We start from the raw sequence: 19374 nt of genomic DNA, 5'->3' as shown, positions 1-19374 counted from the left end.
CTGACCATGCTGTTTCAGTCTGTTGCCAGCAGTGTTCCCTCTAAGCTGAGTTAGTGTGAGCCAGCTCACGGCTTTTTATAGCCTCCGGGCTCACACACTTTTGTGTTAGCTCAGGAAGGGATGGCTCCAGAGCAAACTAATTGATGCAGCAGCCAAATCATACAAAGTTGTTCAGGGTGGTGAAAACCAGTGAGGATTGTGAGGCACTCCAAAGGGATCTGTCAAGGATGAGCAAGTGGGCGTCAACATGGCAAATGGGGTTCAGTGTGGCCAAGTGCAAGGTGATGCACATTGGAGCCAAAAATCCTAAATATAAATACACATTGATGGGGTCTGAATTGGCAGAGACTGATCAAGAGAGAGATCTTGGAGTCATAGTAGATAACTCACTGAAAATGTCGAGACAGTGTGTGACTGCAATAAAGAAGGCCAATGCTATGCTGGGGATTATTAGGAAGGGTATTGAAAACAGATCAGCCAATATCATAATGCCCCTATATAAATCAATGGTGCGACCTCATTTGGAATACTGTGGGCAGTTCTGGTCACCACACCTTAGAAAGGATATTATAGCTTTGGAAAAAGTGCAGAAAAGGGCAACTCGAATGATAAAGGGGTTGGAACACTTTCCTTATGAGGAAAGGTTAAGGCGCTTAGGGCTCTTTAGCTTGGAGAAAAGACGACTGAGGGGTGACATGATTGAGGTTTACAAGATTCTGCATGGGAAAGAACAGGTAGAGAAAGAGGTACTTTTCTCCCTTTCTCACAATACAAGAACTCGTGGGCACTCCATGAAATTGCTGAGCGGTCGGGTTAGAACGGATTAAAGGAAGTCCTTCTTCACCCAAAGAGTGATTAACCCATGGAATTCACTGCCACAGGAAGTGGTGGCGGCTACAAGCATGGACAGCTTCAAGAGGGAATTAGATAGGCATATGGAGCAGAGGTTTATCAGTGGCTATTAGCCACAAGGTATAGATAGGGGCTCTGGGGCAAGTGATGCTCTGTCTTCTTGGTGCTTGGGGGGGGGCAACAGTGGGAGGGCTTCTAATGTCCTGGCCCCACTGGTGGACCTCCTGATGGCACCTGGTATTTCTGGCCACTGTGTGACAGAGTGTTGGACTGGATGGGCCTTTGGCCTGATCCAACATTGGTGTCTCTTAAGTTCATACACAGATCTCCTGCTCTCTCAGCTAATCGGACTGCCCCAAACTAGGTCCGTGCACTAAATTTCAGGACTCTGCCTCATCAGGAAGTCCCCGATAATTTCATGACTCTCCCCCGCAAGAGTGTGTGACTCAGTTAGCGAGTGAGTCAGCAAAGCTTGAAGGCTGGTGCACTCACACACACACTTACGACATGACTATAAAAATTGAGGGTAGCCGAATAGATGCTTGGGGAGGAGGAAATATCCCCCAATAACAATGCTTGGTCACCTTGCATTAGGACCCTGCAAACTATCCCAATTTTTAAAAAAGCGACAGTAGAAAAGAGCAAGAGTCCGGTAGCGCCTGAAAGATTAACAAAATCTGTGGCAGGGTAAGCGCTTTTGAGAAGCTGCGGTGGCTCGAGTGATTAAGACGCTGAGCTTCAGGCCGTGGAAGGTCAGTCGTTCAGCAGTTCGAGACCCGAGTGTGCCGCACGACGGAGGAAGCTCCCGTCTCTAGTTCTAGCTCCTGCCAACCTAGCAGTTCGAAAGCAAGACATTGCAAGTAGATAAATAGAGATCACTTTGGTGGGAACAGCGTTCCGTGCGCCTTGGTGTTTAGTCATGCCGGCCACATGACCATGGAGACGTCTTCGGACAGCACTGGCTCTTCGGCTTGGAAACGGAGATGAGCACCGCAACCCTAGAGTCGGACTCGACTGGCTTTCGAGCAAGGGAACCTTCACCTTAAGCGCTTTTGTGAGCCACTCCTCTCTTCTGCAGAGCTGGATTTACGAAAGCTCCCACCGTGCCACGGATTTTGTTAGCCTTTCAGGGGCTACTGGATACTCGCTCTTTTCAACTCACAGGGCTGTCCATCTTGATCTCTCTGTAGAGAAACCACAGACCAGCTCTCTGTTTTGTGATTTACCCCCCTTATTTTGTTTTTAACGGAGCAGCATGACAAGAGGTTCGCCCCAGCCAGCCATCTGCCAGAATTGCTACAAGCCGCCTCAACTCTTCCTGTCTTTTTAAATCTAATGAACGGATTTTCCTTTTTGTGTGTGTGTTTCGCAGCGATGGATACAAGGAAGGCTCTATGGACATCCAACCACCACCGCCCTGCCGGGGGGGGGGGGGGGGGGGAAATCAAGCCAGTCCTCTTGCGCCGCCTGCTGGAGATAGCCGGGACTGGCTCCGAAGTCCACCTCTTTGCCAGCACAAATATTAAAACCAGTCCCCATATAACGATCCATGCCTAGCCAGGCTGGTAAGGTTGGAGGCTACTCCATGGAGAAGTAAGAAACATCTATTATTATTCCAAAGAAAAGGCGGACAAGGATTTAACGTGTACCACAAAGGTGGCATTTTTTTTTAATTCCGCAGGTACATCGCAAAGGCACATTACAACTTGTACGGAGATTCCGTGAGAATTGTTCGGCGCAAGATGGAAATCGGTGGCTGGTTACAATTGTTCGGCGCAAGACGGGAACTGGTGGTTCGGTGCGTCCATTGAACCAAAAGCGCCTCCCTTCGTGTATTGCTCAGACTTTTGGAACGCTGATGTACCTCACCGCTCTAGCCCCAAAAGAGACCCTTGCATGCAGTTGCGTACACATACCCCACTGCTACAAACAAGGACGGGCGTAATCCCACCGTGACATTAAGAAAGGATCTCCTGGCCCCCTTCTCTAAAGTGAGGAGCAGGAGAACAGCAGAAAAGCAGCGCTCCTCTTCCAGCACCACATCAGGGGGGTTAGCAGAGGGAGGAGCAAGTTACTCCCACTCCCCAAGTTAACAGCCAGCATTGACTTCACGGAGGTCCCACCTGCAAGGAGAAGGCAGCAACCCCCCCCCCCAGGGCCTGATCCTTCCCTCGCACTACCCCCCCCTAACCATTTTTCAGTCTCTCTCCAACAGAAGATAACCTCTTTCTCTCCAGACCATCTCAAGCAAGTGCTTGGGAAAGAAAACCTCAGCTTCTGCAAAAGGCGAATTCGCCTCGCGCTATTTGTTTCCGTTGCGCTGGGGGAGGGGGCGTATACACGCACCCCAACCCAAGTGGGCGAGGAATGCTGAGTCAATGCTGCATCGGCTGGGGATTTTCCTCCCAGCACCAGCAGGGGGCAGCGAGCTCCCGCCTCCTGGCCAGCTGAATCCCGGATCCTTGAAACCAGTCTCCTATACACACATACACCCCCGCACACATACAATGAGCTTCAACAGGAGCAATTCCCTTCCACAGTGCTTGCTCAATCTCCCCCCCAGCTGATTTCTGTGCCACTTCCTTCAAGGGCCTGGATCGGACCCGTGGGGGTGGGGTTTTAAGGCCCAAAGAGTGTTTTGCCAGGGAGATTTAAAAGGAAGGCCTCGGTGTGCAGAGGCTACTGAAGGGCAGAGGGAGGCAAGGGGGGGATCCTCTGTGCTCCTTAACACTAAGCGCTATTGCCAAATTGGGGGTGGCAGACGCGGACATCTCACTCCTCCAGGAAACCAAGAGGTAAGCAGCCTCTGAAACTGCAAACGGCAACCGAACTGGCATTTCCAAGCCCCCGTTTAGATGTTATCTGGCACGGGGAGGGGAGGGGTTGTCCCTACCGCCGGACCTGCTCTCCGGCCACCCTGGCTCTCCCGCTGCCAGCCTCGTGGCGGAGGTGGGTCTCTGGCCAGATTCCTCTTAGCCCGTCTTCATGAAAGGCGATGAGCCAATCCTTCCGAGCAGTGGGGTGTTATCACCCTGGGAACAGCCCCCCGAAAGAGGGCAGCCATGCCGCCACCCCACAAATAAACAGGACACGGAACGTAGGAGGCTGTGAGCCCAGGTGGGGTAAGGCTGCTCTTCCATCAGTACTATATACCGGATCAAGAGCTGCTCTCTGCCTGCAGGGGGCGCCCTGCAGCTCACATTCTGTGGATGAGCGCTGGCTGTCTGCACGGCAGCTGTTCGACACCTCTGCCTTGAGTTTCATGGTGGGAACCAGACTGTGCCCGGGGCAGGAGGAGCGCAGGGTAAAAGCCAAGAGATCTGTGCAGGGGGCACGTCCGACACCGCCTCTCTCCCCTAGCGACCTCCTGGCTGAAGATAAGGAGCTCCCCTCCCGATTCTGCCACGTGCCCTTCCTTCCTTTCAACATCCATTATTGTTGGCGCCTTTGTTAAAGAGACAGACGGGCCCTGATGGGTTCACCGGTTTATCGATAACAGCTTGACAACCACGTCACCTGACCACACTCGGTTACGTGTTACAGTGTGCTCGGCTCTTCCCTGAAGGAGGACACACACACACACACACACACATACACACAAACACCAGTCCAACCTACCAGGTGGGTGAGGCTAAGAAAAATCAAGGAACCATCTCTCCTGCTTAGGCAGAGCTCGATGAGGCCAACCGTCTCTAGGGTGTGGGGGGGGTGAAGCAGGAGGCCGTTCCTCAGCAGCAACCCAGAAGCCGACCGTGCCGTATAACCCTTGGGTCCATTCGTCCAAGACTTCATTGATTGTCTGTCTCGAAAGGAAGGGGAAGTGTCCGAGACTGGCTGGGAACCGCCAGTGTACCTGCCAGGAGAACTTGGAATTAAACAGGGCAGACGTTCTAGCATCAATCTGGCTCAAAAGAAAGGAATTGCCCTGAGCTCGCTACGAGAGCTGCGGGGGTCGGATTGCACCCGCGAGAGATTCAGGCTGCCGGTGGTGGGGGATTGGCATGCGTCACCTCAAGCTGCCTGCAAGAGCACACTGGCTTCGTGTGGATACCTCACTGTCCCTCCTCTGATGCTGGAGGCGCCAGAAGACTGCTCTCAAAGCCCCGGCCTCTCCGCTGAGGGCCCCAAAGGCAGGTATCCGGAGCGGGGGCTACACTAAAAGCCCCTTACCCTGTCGCCCGAGCAGCTCCTGTGGCAGATACCTGCCATGTCACACCAAAAAACAGATACGTTACAAAAATAAAACTCTGCTGTAGGGGACAACATGAGAACAGGGTGCCTCCTCTGCTAGGAAAGCAAAGGGGGACAGTCGTCTTCCCTCGGAGCCCCGATATGGAGGCAAGGAGCCGTTATCCCAGCTCTGGGAGGTCGGCTCAGAACAGAACTTTGCCTGGAATCCATGAGGTCACAACGGCAGGGAAGGGAGAGCACGGGATGAAGATCTTCAATTCCTAACGTCTTTACGTTCCCTTTGACTGCCGGCGGAGTTTCCTGCTCTGAGCCTGCAGGTTGATTCGAGCCGCTCAAGGGCTGTCTTCGCCCCCTCCCTGCAATGAATGCAACAAATATTAAAGCCCCCCTTCTCTCTTGCAGCTCCCCGGTACTGCCAGCTTCGAGGTCAGCCAGAGAACGGAAGGGAGCTTTATTGCACCAGCAGGTCTGGAAACACCCTCCAGGGATGAGAAAAGGGTGAGGTGGCGTATACCCCTTTCCGCAGACGTATCCAGCTCTCCCCCTACGGCGTCCAGAGGGCACTCAAGCCCTGTTTCGTCAGGCCTGATAGAGGGGGACCACACGGTCGATGGGGCTCCTGCAGATGGGGCAGGTGCGGCGGGGCAAGGCCTGGAAGCAGTGGAAGCAGCAGCAGACGTGGCCGCAGGGGAGCAGGGCGCACTGCCGAGGGTTGGTGAGGCAGATGACGCAGGTGTTGGCAGGCAGCTCTTCGTCCGGCTCCAGAGCCAGACCCTTGCGGAGCCGGAGGTCTTCGAACGCTCGCTGCTCTTCTTCCTTCTCCTGTTTGAGCCGGTGGCGCCGGTAGGCGCGACGGAGGGCATGCAGGAGTGTGGCGGTCGCTACCAGGCCGCAGACTAGTGCGGCCCACTTCCAGAAACTGCTGGCGGACTCCAGCTCAGCCAGCAGCGTCTGCCAGTCGCCCAGGCGCAGGAAGTAGCCGGCGCCGTCGGCCGGGGGTTGGAGGTGGAGGGAGCCGTCCGGGTGCAGGGTCAGCTCCCCGATGCCGGTGAGGCTGCTCCCGACCAAGAGCATCTCCTCCGTCTCCAGGAAACCCTTGGGCTTCTCCCCGCTCAGGTAGTGGCCCAGCAGGTCCTTGAAGCCGTGGGAGGTCTGCTGGAAGCGCTCGTACACCGTCTCCAAGGGCAGCTCGACGGCACGGAGGGGGGACTCCACGCTCACCTGTCCCGCCGCCCGGCCACCAGGCGACACCAAGACAAAGGGGGTCATGTGCACCTGCTCCAGCACCACCCGCTCGCTGTCCGTCCTGCAACGAGAACGGAATGTCAAGAGCGGGAATGTCAAAGCTCCCAAAGTGTGGCAAGAACCACACACCCAACCCAGGGGGATTCACTCCGTGCCACGGATGGCCCCGGGGGGATTCTCTCTGTGCCACGGATGGCCCCTGGGGGATTCACTCCGTGCCACAGATGGACCCAGGGGGATTCTCTCCGTGCCACGGATGGCCCCTGGGGGATTCACTCCGTGCCACGGATGGACCCAGGGGGATTCACTCCGTGCCACGGATGGACCCAGGGGGATTCACTCCGTGCCACGGATGGGTTCCCAGTCTTTTTTAAAAAAAAATTTAAAAATCAAACTTTTTATTTTGGACATAAGAACATGTTCAAAAATACACCTTTTCCTTTAACATATATCCATTTCACATATCTCCTCCCCCCCCCTTCCAGTGGCTTCCCGCAATGCTTCCTCCCCCCTGTCCCTTTTACTGTTCATCGATCACTTTACATTTTCACTACAATTTTTTCAGGTAGCCTTATATTCTTCTATTCAATTATTTTCTTTTTTCTAATTCTGTCCTTAATAATTATCAAAACCAAGTAAATTATTTTTAACACCCCAATTGGTCTCCATATATTCCTTAAAGTCTGTCCATTCTGCAAAAAATTCTTAGTCTTCTTTATTATTAAGTTTCTTTGTCAATTTGTCCATTTCGGCCATAAAAAGCATTTTCTGAATCCATTCCCACTTCTCTGGTACTCTGTCCTGTTTCCAAAATTGTGCATATGTCATTCTGGCCCACAGTCTTAACTTACAAACTTCTTCTACTGCCTTAGAGCTCAGAGTTGGGTGACTGTCTATGGAAAGGGCATGGCTCAGTGGCAGAGCATCTGCTTGGGTGTGCAGAAGGCCCCAGGTTCAATCCCCCGGCATCTGCAGTCAAGGACCAGGCAGGAGGTGATGGGAAAGATCTCAGCCTGAGACCCTGGAGAGCTGTAAAGAGGGGCTGTGGCTCAGTGGAAGAGCTTCTGCCTGGCATGCAGGAGGTCCCAGGTTCAGTCCCCGGCATCTCCAGTTAAAAGGACCAGGCAGGAGGTGATGGGAAAGATCTCAGCCTGAGACCCTGGAGAGCTGTAAAGAGGGGCTGTGGCTCAGTGGAAGAGCTTCTGCCTGGCATGCAGGAGGTCCCAGGTTCAGTCCCCGGCATCTCCAGTTAAAAGGACCAGGCAGGAGGTGATGGGAAAGACCTCAGCCTGAGACCCTGGAGAGCTGTAAAGAGGGGCCGTGGCTCAGTGGAAGAGCTTCTGCCTGGCATGCAGGAGGCCCCAGGTTCAGTCCCCGGTATCTCCAGTTAAAGGACCAGGCAGGAGGTGATGGGAAAGATCTCAGCCTGAGACCCTGGAGAGCTGTAAAGAGGGGCTGTGGCTCAGTGGAAGAGCCTCTGCCTGGCATGCAGGAGGTCCCAGGTTCAGTCCCCGGCATCTCCAGTTAAAAGGACCAGGCAGGAGGTGATGGGAAAGACCTCAGCCTGAGACCCTGGAGAGCTGTAAAGAGGGGCCGTGGCTCAGTGGAAGAGCCTCTGCCTGGCATGCAGGAGGTCCCAGGTTCACTCCTTGACATCTCCAGTTAAAAGGAACAAGGCAGGGGGGGATGGGAAAGACCTCAGCCTGAGACCCTGGAGAGCTGTAAAGAGGGGCTGTGGCTCAGTGGAAGAGCCTCTGCCTGGCATGCAGGAGGTCCCAGGTTCAGTCCCCGGCATCTCCAGTCAAGGACCAGGCAGGAGGTGATGGGAAAGATCTCAGCCTGAGACCCTGGAGAGCCGCAGCCACCCTGAGCAGACAATACGGACCTCGATGGACCAACGGTCTGATTCAGTATAAGCGTTTCTACAGAGAAGCATAAGAAGCTATGTAAGAATCCCAAATCCAACCTGAGGGATTTGTGTATTCATTTTGCTTTCGTCTTTAAAGGTCGGTATATGTAGCCTGCTTTGACCAGGACAGCCTAACTCAGGGGTGTCAAACTCATGATAGCCAGATCTGACATAAATGAGACCTTGTCGGGCCGGGCCACGTGTGTCATAAAATGTAATGCCAGGTGGTGGAGATACAAACTTTATAAAGGACACAGACACAAAGGGTTTACTTAAAATAAAAACATGCTGAAAACATGAGCACTCTGGCAATATTTTGTTTATTTAACCGTGTCTGATAACTGACACCTCTTGCTCTGAATTACTGCCTCAAAATGTCTGTGCTGCTGCAGTCTTGAGCATGCTGTTTGGGTGTGTATCTGTAAGCTGCAAACCTACGATGACGCAGCAGCAGCAGAACTGGAAGGAGGAGCAGAAGACAGCCAGTTCCACTGCGGGCCTGATAGAAGCCCTCCAGGGGCCTGATCCAGCCCCCGGGCCGCATGTTTGACACCCCAGACCTAACTAGTCAGATCTCATCAGACCTCGAAAGCTAAGCAGGGTCGGCCCTGTTTAGTACTTGGATGGGAGACCGCCGAGGAAGTCCAGGGTTGCTGTGCAGAGGCAGACAATGGACAACCACCTCTGTCCCTCTCCTGCCCTGACCTGGACGGCCCAGGCTAGACCAGTCTCATCAGACCTCGGAAGCTAAGCAGGGTCGGCCCTGGTTAGTACTTGGATGGGAGACCGCCGAGGAAGTCCAGGGTTGCTGTGCAGAGGCAGACAATGGACAACCACCTCTGTCCCTCTCCTGCCCTGACCTGGACGGCCCAGGCTAGACCAGTCTCATCAGACCTCGGAAGCTAAGCAGGGTCGGCCCTGGTTAGTACTTGGATGGGAGACCGCCGAGGAAGTCCAGGGTTGCTGTGCAGAGGCAGACAATGGACAACCACCTCTGTCCCTCTCCTGCCCTGACCTGGACGGCCCAGGCTAGACCAGTCTCATCAGACCTCGGAAGCTAAGCAGGGTCGGCCCTGGTTAGTACTTGGATGGGAGACCGCCGAGGAAGTCCAGGGTTGCTGTGCAGAGGCAGACAATGGACAACCACCTCTGTCCCTCTCCTGCCCTGACCTGGACGGCCCAGGCTAGACCAGTCTCATCAGACCTCGGAAGCTAAGCAGGGTCGGCCCTGGTTAGTACTTGGATGGGAGACCGCCGAGGAAGTCCAGGGTTGCTGTGCAGAGGCAGACAATGGACAACCACCTCTGTCCCTCTCCTGCCCTGACCTGGACGGCCCAGGCTAGACCAGTCTCATCAGACCTCGGAAGCTAAGCAGGGTCGGCCCTGGTTAGTACTTGGATGGGAGACCGCCGAGGAAGTCCAGGGTTGCTGTGCAGAGGCAGACAATGGACAACCACCTCTGTCCCTCTCCTGCCCTGACCTGGACGGCCCAGGCTAGACCAGTCTCATCAGACCTCGGAAGCTAAGCAGGGTCGGCCCTGGTTAGTACTTGGATGGGAGACCGCCGAGGAAGTCCAGGGTTGCTGTGCAGAGGCAGACAATGGACAACCACCTCTGTCCCTCTCCTGCCCTGACCTGGACGGCCCAGGCTAGACCAGTCTCATCAGACCTCGGAAGCTAAGCAGGGTCAGCCCTGGTTAGTACTTGGATGGGAGACCGCCGAGGAAGTCCAGGGTTGCTGTGCAGAGGCAGACAATGGACAACCACCTCTGTCCCTCTCCTGCCCTGACCTGGACGGCCCAGGCTAGACCAGTCTCATCAGACCTCGGAAGCTAAGCAGGGCCAGGCCTGGTTAGTACTTGGATGGGAGACCGCCGAGGAAGTCCAGGGTTGCTGTGCAGAAGCAGGCAACGGACAACCACCTCTGTCCCTCTCTTGCCTTGGAAACCCTACAGTGCCGTTATAAGTCAGCTGCGACTTAACAGTACGTGGGTTGGTTTGCGGGGAAGCAGAACCCCCTAGAACTGTGCATGTTCTCTACAGTGAACTGATACAGAAAGGGCAGGGCCAGCGAGAGGTGCCCCTGCATCTGTCGGCTCATCCACAGGGCTTCCTAGATTGGCCGCGCCAAAGGGCCCACGACGGAAGAGGTCGGGAAAGGGGACCGTCCCCAGAATCCCCAGTGCCCCCCTCACGCACAGCCAAGTCCCGCTGCTCACCAGCTCCGCGCCAAGCTGTTCCAGATCAGCCGCTGTTCCTTCAGCACCAGCCTCTCAATCACCCCCTGCAGTTCCTGGTGGTAGGGGCTGGTTAGAGCCGCCTCAGCCGGCTGGACGATACCTAAACGGTGCGAGAAGGTAGAGTTTTCTAGAGGAAATGGAAGTGCAAGGCTCTGCCCTGACTCCCTTCCTCTTCCCAGGGATCACAGTCCAAAGGTGGTGGTAATCCAAAACTTAGCAAGCTGGGGTCCAAGAGAAGAGACTGGATTTATACCCCGTCCTTCACTCGGAGACTCAGACCAGCTTACCGTCTCCCTTCCCTTCCCCTCCCCACAACAGACACCCTGTGAGGTAGGCGGGGCTGAGAGAGCTCTTTCGAGGACTGCTTTCGAGGACTGCTCCCGAGAGAACAGCTCTGAGAGAACCTGTGACTGGCCCAAGGTCACACCGGCAGCTGCACGTGGAGGAGTGGGGAATCAAACCCGGTTCTCCCGGATTAGAGTCCGCCACTCTTAACCGCTACACCAAACTGGCTCTCAACTGCCTTAGTGGGGAGGTTCGTATTACAAACTGTTCTCCTTGCATCCTGGCACCCCTGGATGGCCGTTTCAGCCATACCTGGGACACTGGACAGTCTGAGCCAGTGTGGGGTAGTGGCAGGAGTATCAAGCTAGGATCTGGGAGACCCGGGTTCAAGTCCCCACTCTGCCACGGAAACCCGTTGGGCGCCCTGGGGCCAGTCACGAACTCTCAGCCTGTCCTACCCCACTGGGTTGTTGTGAGGATAAAATGGAGGGGAGGGGAGCATCCTAAGCTGCTTTGGGTCCCCAGTGGGAAGAAAGGCAGGGTATAAATGGAGCAAAAAACCAGTATAGGGGTTAAGTGTGCGGACTCTAATCTGGGAGAACCGGGTTTGATTCCCCACTCCTCCACTTGCACCTGCTGATGTGACCTTGGGTCAGTCACAAGCTCTGGCCCAGCTGTTCCTGAAAGAGCCGTTTGTGTCAGAGCTCTCTCAGCCCCACCCACCTCACAGGGGAAGGGAAAGGAGTTTGTCAGCCGCTCTGAGACTCCGAGTGAAGGGTGGGGTATAAATCCAATCATCTTCTCCTCCTCCTCCTCCTCCTCCTCCTCCTCCTCCTCTTCTTCTTCTTCTTCAAATCCTGCCTTGGAGGATTCTACAGCAGAGAAGAGATCTCAAGAAAACCATCTGCATTTCTCCAGGCCAGTTCGGCTGGGGATCATGGAGGGGTTTTTTGTCATCTTCTGGGTCACTGGGGGTGTTGGGGGGAGGTATTTGTGAATCTCCTGCATTATGCAGGGGGTTGGACTAGGTGACCCTGGAGGTCCCTTCCAACTCTATGATTCTATGATCATCTAACAACCCACGATTTGGATCAGGGGAAAAAATTACAAATTGAACAATGAATTCGGAACCTGGGGCGCATCCTGGATTTCTGATCCGTTTCCAAGGCATTAGTAATGCACTAAACTGCGACTTCTGGGGATGCTGATATCAGAGATGATGGAAAAGAAAAACTCCTTCCGCAAAACTCTGTCCTGGCTCACCTGGAGGTGATTTGCTGCTTTTTAAAAATAAGCCTGCTGTAAATCCCAACCCCGGATTTTGTGGATTTCCGCTTGCATAACTGGCATGGAAGAACGGAATTCAGAGCCTTCCTGGCTTTGAACCCCTGGCGAAGGGTACGGGGAGGGGTGAGGCGCAATGCTCCCTCTAAGCTGTGGAGTCCTGTGAGCAAAAATTCCACTTTGTGAGCTGCTGGCATTAAAGTTGTGGGCCGGCGATTTGGCGACTGCACAAATGAGTTTGCTCTGCAGCCCTCCTTCCTGAGCTGAGCCAAAAATCTGTGAGCCGGAGGCTAAAAAACTGTGAGCTAGCTCACACTCACTCAGCTTAGAGGGAACACTGGTGAGCAGTCAGGGTCTTGCCATCCCCTCTTCAGACAGGCCTGCAAGCCTTTTACCTTCAACGGCAACATAGCTCAGGCAGCCGGTACCCGTGGCGGAGAGGATGCCGGGGAGATCGTCGCCAACTTGAAGCTTTGGAGCCTCCTGCAAGAGAGGAAGAGCGCAAACAGAAGCGTTGGAGAGGGAGCTGGCGGGGATCGTGAACTCCCCAGGTCAAGCCTGCCTAGAGCTGAAAATTCACCCGGCAGCCATAAGGAAGCCACCGTCCCGTGAGAAGGGCAGAGACATTTGCAGAGAAAACAAAAGAAACTTATATTTTATAAGTATCTGTAACAACATATCCTGACTGTTTGCATGGTTTAACTGATCAAGTTGTAAGTATCTGTAACAACATATCCTGACTGTTTTGATGTTTTAACTGATCAAGGAGACAAAGTGGAATAACTGCGAAGAATACTGGTTTATTTCCCCCCCCTCTCCTTCTTCCTTTCTCTTTCTGTACTCTGAACTTATACATAATATATCAATGAGACAAAGTTTTATTCAAAGGGGAACCTTAAATGTTAAGAAATACATGTCTACATACTATATTCTTTTTTTCCCTTTGAACCCATACTGACACTTGCAAAATGATTGACTAAGAATATAATCTGTAATTATAAATATTGACTATTTTTATCGTTCCAATTGATTAGTGAAAGTTAAAAGTAATGGCTGGTCTATTTGAAACAACAGGTTTGGGATATCTGTAATGTTCTAACTGAAGGTTGAGGGAAAAAACCTTATAGGACAGTTTGATTTTTAGAGTGGGCTTTGCAGGGGGAAAAATAGTAATGGGCTGATCACCTAGAGAAGATGTAATGATTTACTATAGTGAGAGAAAAGATGGAGTTACATAGAGTAAGGTGAAAATATATTGGCACTGTAAAGCTAAGAAAAATATAAAATACTATGTTTACGGTTGCAACTATATGAGATTTTGAAAGCTAAAAAGGTGAAGGAATATCTTAAAGGGACCAAATTATTGTTATACAAGAAATATGTGACTAAATTAGAACTGTTAAACTGTTGAAACACCTGTTTCTTTCCCTTCCTATTTTTATGATTATAAAACTGACCAATAATAGGGTAGCATAGATAAAATGAAATATAGCAGATAGGATTTAGAAAAATGAACTATATACTGGGTATAGAATTTTGATTAATGATATTTGTTGTGGAAGTTAAACAAGGAGGAAAGAGGAACTATGTATCTAAAGATGTTGTGAGCGAGACAATGTCTAGGTATTTTAAAAAGGTATTGCTCTTTCTTTGTTTGGTTTGGTGTAATTCTTAAAAACTAATAAACTTTACCCATTTGGGCAAGTATTTAAAAAAAAGAGAAAAAAAGGGCAGAGATGCTGTATCAGACCGAAGACTCCTCCAGGCCAGCATCCTGCATCCCACAACAGCTGTCAAGCTGCCACAAGCGGGCATGAAGTGAAACATTGCTCCCCCTGGGGTGATCTAGCGTGGAGGAGAGGTTAGAGAGCATGGGTGTCAAACATACAGCCCGGGGGCCGGAACTGGCCCATCCAGGTCTGTTATCTGGCCTGTGAGCAAGGAAGAGGAAGGTGGCGGGTGGCGACAAGAGCAGTGGAAAGACCCGTGGCAGATCGGCTGGCTGGAGGGACGCCCCTTCAGCTGGGCCAGGCTGCGCTTGTACAGCCGCTGACCCCTCTCCTCCCCCTGTCACCAAATGAGAAGGGAGCCCACACTGGAGAAGACTCTGATGCTGGGAAAGATTGAAGGTAAAAAAAAGAAGGGGACGGCAAAGGTTAGACGAGGGGTGTCGAACTAATTTGTTATGAGGACTGGATCTGACATAAACGAGACCTTGCTGGGGCGGGCCATGTGTGTCATAAAATGTAATGCCAGGTGGCGGAGATACAAACTTTATAAAGGACACAAACACAAAGGTTGGGGTGTTTTTTTTACTTAAAATAAAAACATGCTTAAAACATTAGCACTCTAGCAATATTTTGTTTATTTAACAGTGTCTGATAACTGACACCTCTTGCTATGAATTATTGCATCAAAATGTCTGTGCTGCTGCAATCTTGAGTATGCTGTTCGGGTGTGTATCTGTAAGATGCAAACCTACAATGACGCAGTAGCAGCAGAACTGGAAGAAGCAGCAGAAGACAGCCGCGTCCGTGCGGGCCCGAGGGAAACCCCGCGGGGGGGGGGGGGGGCTCATTCGGCCCCCGGGCCGCATGTTTGACACCTCTGGGCTAGACAGTATTATCGAAGCAACAAACATGAAATTGAGCAAACTCTGGAGGACGACAGAAGACAGGAGGGCCTGATGGGTGTGGTCCATGGGGCCGCGAAGAGTCGGACTCGACGGTGCGACTGAACAACAACAAACTCTGAACACTTCAAACCAGTTATAGAAATGTCATTCTTCATTCTCCAGAAAGGGGGGGGGGGAGAGAGAAGCATCCTGAGGGCATACCTGGATCTTGGAGGCCACCTTGGCTTTCCTTCTGTGCAGGTAATAGAACAGCCCAGAAAAGGCCAGACTGGAGCCCAAGCACAGCAGCTCCCCCGGCGTGACGGGCAAAGCGTCCATCGGCACCTCTTCTCTGCCTCTGCGAGAGAAACAGAAACAGCCATTGGACCACGCAGGAATGATGAGACGCACTTGCTCCTCGGCAGCGACCACTCCGAAGGCGACCGTTAGGAAACAGGGGCCAGGCAGGACATATGATAACTGAAGAAGAGCCCTGCTGGGCACCACCACTGAGAAGGCCCTGTCTCATGTAGACACTCATCGCGAAGGTCTACAGATCGGGGGCTCCCCTGATGAGCAGGAGAAGGGAGGTCCTTCAGGTCTTCTGTTTAGGTCAGGGTTGGCCAAACTGCGGCTTGGGAGCCACACGCGGCTCCCGGCAGGGCGGCTGGGGAAATGAAGGGGAGGCATGCCTCACCGATCGGTCTTCCTTTCCCCAGCTAGTTTCCCCCTCCTTGAACATAACATAAGAACATAAGAGACGCCAATGTTGGATCAGGCCAAAGGCCCATCCAGTCCAACACTCTGTGTCACACAGTGGCCAGAAATACCAGTGCCATCAGGAGGTCCAGCAGTGGGGCCAGGACATTAGAAGCCCTCCCACTGTTGACCCCCCCCCAAGCACCAAGAAGACAGAGCATCACTTGCCCCAGAGCCCCTAGCTATACCTTGTGGCTAATAGCCACTGATGGACCTCTGCTCCATATGCTTATCTAATTCCCTTTTGAAGCCGTCCATGCTTGTAGCACCCACCACTTCCTGTGGCAGTGAATTCCATGTGTTAATCACTCTTTGGGTGAAGAAGTACTTCCTTTTATCCGTCCTAACCCGACCGCTCTGCAGTTTCATGGAGTGCCCACGAGTTCTTGTATTGCGAGAAAGGGAGAAAAGTACCTCTTTCTTTACCTGCTCTTTCCCATGCATAATCTTATAAACCTCGATCATGTCACCCCTCAGTCGTCTTTTCTCCAAGCTAAAGAGCCCTAAGCGCTTAACCTTTCCTCATAGGGAAAGGGTTCCAACCCTTTTATCATTCGAGTTGCCCTTTTCTGCACTTTTTCCAAAGCTATAATATCCTTTTTAAGGTGTGGTGACCAGAACTGCACACAGTATTCCAAATGAGGTCTCACCATTGATTTATATAGGGGCATTATTATGGGTAGGCTTGAGGTGGGTGTGTGGGGGGGGGGCGGAGAAAGAAAGTAACATTAACTTTCAATGAGATCTCAAAGCCCCTCCCCTGCCAGCTGGCTTGGAGAAGGGATTTGTCTCTTTAAATCCAACCCCATTTATAAGTGAGTCGTTACCGGCTAGGTATCAGGAGAAACTTCCTAACTGTCAGAGTGGTTGAGCAGTGGAACAGACTGCCTCGGGAGGTGGTGGAGGCTCCTTCACTGGACGTTTTCAAGCGGACCATCTTTCGGGTATGTTGTAGGGCTCTTTTTCAGCTATGCTCCTGCAGAGTGCAGGGGTTGGACTAGATGACCTGCGAGGTCCCTTCCAACTCTCACATTCTATGATCCCTTCTCCAAGCCAAGCCAGCCAGCCAGCATGGGGAGGGCTTGGAGGGTGCATTTAAAGTTGCTTTCTTTCTCTGCTCTCTTTCTCCCTTCCTTTCTTCTTTTCTCTCTCTCTCTCTCTCTCTCTCTCTCTCTCTTCCTTCCTTCCCCCCCCATCTATTTGCTTTGTTTCTTTCTCTCGCTTTCTTTCCACCTCTCTCTCTCTTTCTCTCTCTCTTAGACAAATATCATTAGCAAACAAATATCATTGGACAAATAAATATCATTATCAATATCTGTTTTTACCTCTTTTGTTTTTATTTTTGGCCATCTCATTTAATGTTAATAAAAAGCAAATGTGCATAATTTCCAATAAAAACGTGTGTCTAATATTTGTTCATGTCTTGCGGCTCTCAAACATCTAACGTTTATTCTATATGGCTCTTACGTTAACCAAGTTTGGCCACCCCGGTTTAGGTCTTTGCAGGTCAAAAAGCAAAATCTGATTTGGTCCAGGAAGTCAATCAGCAGTCAGTCCAAGCTGATGTAAAAGTGTAAAAACCCTACAGAGTTCCCACCTCTCCCTAAACCCCACCCTCAAATCTCCAGGTATTTCTAAACCCAGAGCTGGCAACCCTATTTGAATCACAGGTTCAGCCGTACATGAGCAGCTGAACATGAGAATTATTCAATGCACATATAACTCAACACTGGCTCAGGGTGTCAAATATGCGGCCCGGGGGCCGGATCAGGCCCTTGGAGGGCTTCTATCAGGCCCACAATGGAACTGGCTGTCTTCTGCTTCTTCTTCCAGTTCTGCTGCTGCTGCGTCATCGTAGGTTTGCAGCTTATAGATACACACCTGAACAGCATACTCAAGATTGCAACAGCACTGATATTTTGATGCAATGATGCAGAGCAAGAGGTGTCAGTTATCAGACACTGTTTAATGAACAAAATATTGCTAGAGTGCTGATGTTTTAAGCATGTTTTTTTATTTTAAGTAAAAAAAACCACCCTTTGTGTTTGTGTCCTTTATAAAGTTTATATCTCCGTTACCTGGCAATTCATTTTATGACACACAAGGCCCGGCCCAACAAGGCCTTATTTGTGTCAGATCCGGCCCTCATAGCAAATGAGTTCGACACCCCAGCACTAGCTGGCTCTTGCCATGAATAAAATCAATTTATTTATATAACTTAACACTGTGCATGGATTGTACACCATGTTCAATAGGGTCGCCAGCTCTGGGCAGGGAAATACCTGGATATTTAGGAGGTGGGGTTTGGCGGAGGCGAGGTCTTCAGTAGAGATGTAAAATTTCCGGAAAGCTCGGGGAAAAACCCATTTTTCCACAGAAAAAAATGACATTTTCGGAAAAATTGAAAAAATGCTATATCAGCACTTCTTTTTTATTTCCAGATTGAAAGTCATTCTGTTACTTTAGGAACATAAAATATGACTGTGGACATTTTTACTTGGCATGAAATTATCACAACTAGCATCTTAAAAATATAGTGTATCCAAACAATTATTACCAACAGAATACCCACCCACATGCAAACACAAAACCTGAAACCTTTTTTCTTTTCTTGTGACCATAGTACCTCCTAAAGGAAGAAATGCATCTTGTTCTTGCATTGGAGAATTCAGCTTGTAACCTAGGACTTGCTTGTCCTCAGTGCACAGAAATTAGATCAATCTGATACCATCTCTCTATATATTTTAGAAATGATTTGGAAAACATTTGAACACCTTGTCTTAAAACATTTTATTCATCGTGTTAAGATAAAACGTTCCATAATCAATTTTCTTTTCTTTTTCAATTTTTCAAAAAAAACCCAAAAAGGGCTTCAGGAAAAAAAACTGGTTTCCCCCCCCGAATTTTTCCTTCACATCTCTAGTCTCCAGCCGTGTAGAATGCCATACAGGTCATCTTCTAAAGTGGCTGTTTTCTCCGGGTGAACTGATCTGTCGCCTGGAGACCAGTTGTAATCCCAGGAGATCTCCAGCCACCACCTGGAGAGATTGACAACCCTACTTGTGAAGAGGGCTAGTGGAGCATGGTGGCCTGACTGGCCTCTCCGCCCCTTTTTCTCAACCCTCCCTTGTCTCCCTCTGCCCCATTGCCAGGAACGCAGAGCTGTCACCTCTAACGACCTCGCAAGGAAGGGGAAGGAAAACGTCGCAGCTATTTACCCCTAAAGCCCAGTCCCTGCAATACAAGGAGGCAGCACTTTGCACACGCCCAGAGTCCCTGCCACTCTATCCCTCCCAACGACTCAGGACTGGGCTCAGATTCCAGGACTAAATTGTTACCTCCCCCTCCCGAAACTCACCTCCCGGGCAGGAACTACAGCATCGTCTCCCTGGTCGCTCTTCGGACCCTTAATTACAGAACACTCCTTGCCCGAGTCCGACAGTGCCATTAGCCTCTACCGGCCGGCGCGACGGCTTGTGGGAAGCGGAGTCCGAGGAATTTCCGCCTAACGGCAGGCCGCAACGGTCGCTGTTGACGTTAAGACTACGACTCCCGTCATGCTCTGCTGTGTCTATCACCGCAGAGTCCCGTTCTGGTTGCGCCCGGCGGAACTGTTCCCAAGCCCGTGATGCGCAGCCGCCGCAAGGCAGAGACAAACTACAAGCCCCATGAGCCTCAGTGGCGAACTCGGCCATGATGATAGGAACTTTTTAAATGTCCACAACCCAAATAAGGAAGCGGTTTTTTTTACCGGGGGTGGGGTGGGGGACGTAGACATGTTAATCTGTGCAACACTTATTTGGGAGGAAGGCCCGTTGAACTCAGAGGACCTTACTTTTGAGTAAACGAGCATAAGATTGGGTTTCCCTGTGCGCTGCAGAGGTTTTTAAGAGGGTTGCCAACTCCGGGAGATTTGGGGTAGAACCTGAGGAAGGTGGGATTTGCAGAGGAGGTAGGGTCTGGGTAAAAGTCAGATATGATGGTAGTTTTATTTC

At 51.4% G+C, this 19374-nt stretch overlaps 1 protein-coding gene across 1 annotated transcript; it reads right to left on the bottom strand.

Moving 5' to 3' along the window:
• Nucleotides 1–2514: 2514 nt before the first annotated feature.
• Nucleotides 2515–18784, bottom strand: LOC107123647 (mitochondrial ubiquitin ligase activator of nfkb 1-A-like). The gene is made up of 5 exons (XM_015426928.1): nt 18738–18784; nt 14843–14978; nt 12402–12489; nt 10417–10537; nt 2515–6349 (listed from the first exon to the last, which is right to left on the bottom strand). The coding sequence occupies exons 2-5, from the start codon at nt 14957–14959 to the stop codon at nt 5623–5625; spliced, it is 1053 nt and encodes a 350-aa protein (XP_015282414.1). The 5' UTR covers nt 14960–14978; nt 18738–18784; the 3' UTR covers nt 2515–5622.
• Between the last annotated feature and the right edge of the window lie 590 nt (nt 18785–19374).

The sequence above is a fragment of the Gekko japonicus genome, unplaced genomic scaffold (genome assembly GCF_001447785.1).
Source record: "Gekko japonicus isolate JY-2015 unplaced genomic scaffold, Gekko_japonicus_V1.1 scaffold238, whole genome shotgun sequence".
Taxonomy (NCBI): Eukaryota; Metazoa; Chordata; class Lepidosauria; order Squamata; family Gekkonidae; genus Gekko; species Gekko japonicus.
The sequence above is the reverse complement of the archived record's forward strand: the minus strand, read 5'-3'. Positions and strand labels throughout refer to the sequence as shown.

What these genes read in the sequence shown, in the direction of transcription:
- LOC107123647 (XM_015426928.1), bottom strand. Translation starts at nt 14,959, where the DNA reads ATGGACGCTTTGCCCGTCACGCCGGGGGAGCTGCTGTGCTTGGGCTCC. An exon ending in GAGCTATGTTGCCGTTGAAG is followed by an intron (nt 10,538 to 12,401) that starts GTAAAAGGCTTG and finishes CGCACCGTTTAG; the next exon opens with GTATCGTCCAGCCGGCTGAG. An exon ending in AACAGCTTGGCGCGGAGCTG is followed by an intron (nt 6,350 to 10,416) that starts GTGAGCAGCGGG and finishes TTCTCGTTGCAG; the next exon opens with GACGGACAGCGAGCGGGTGG.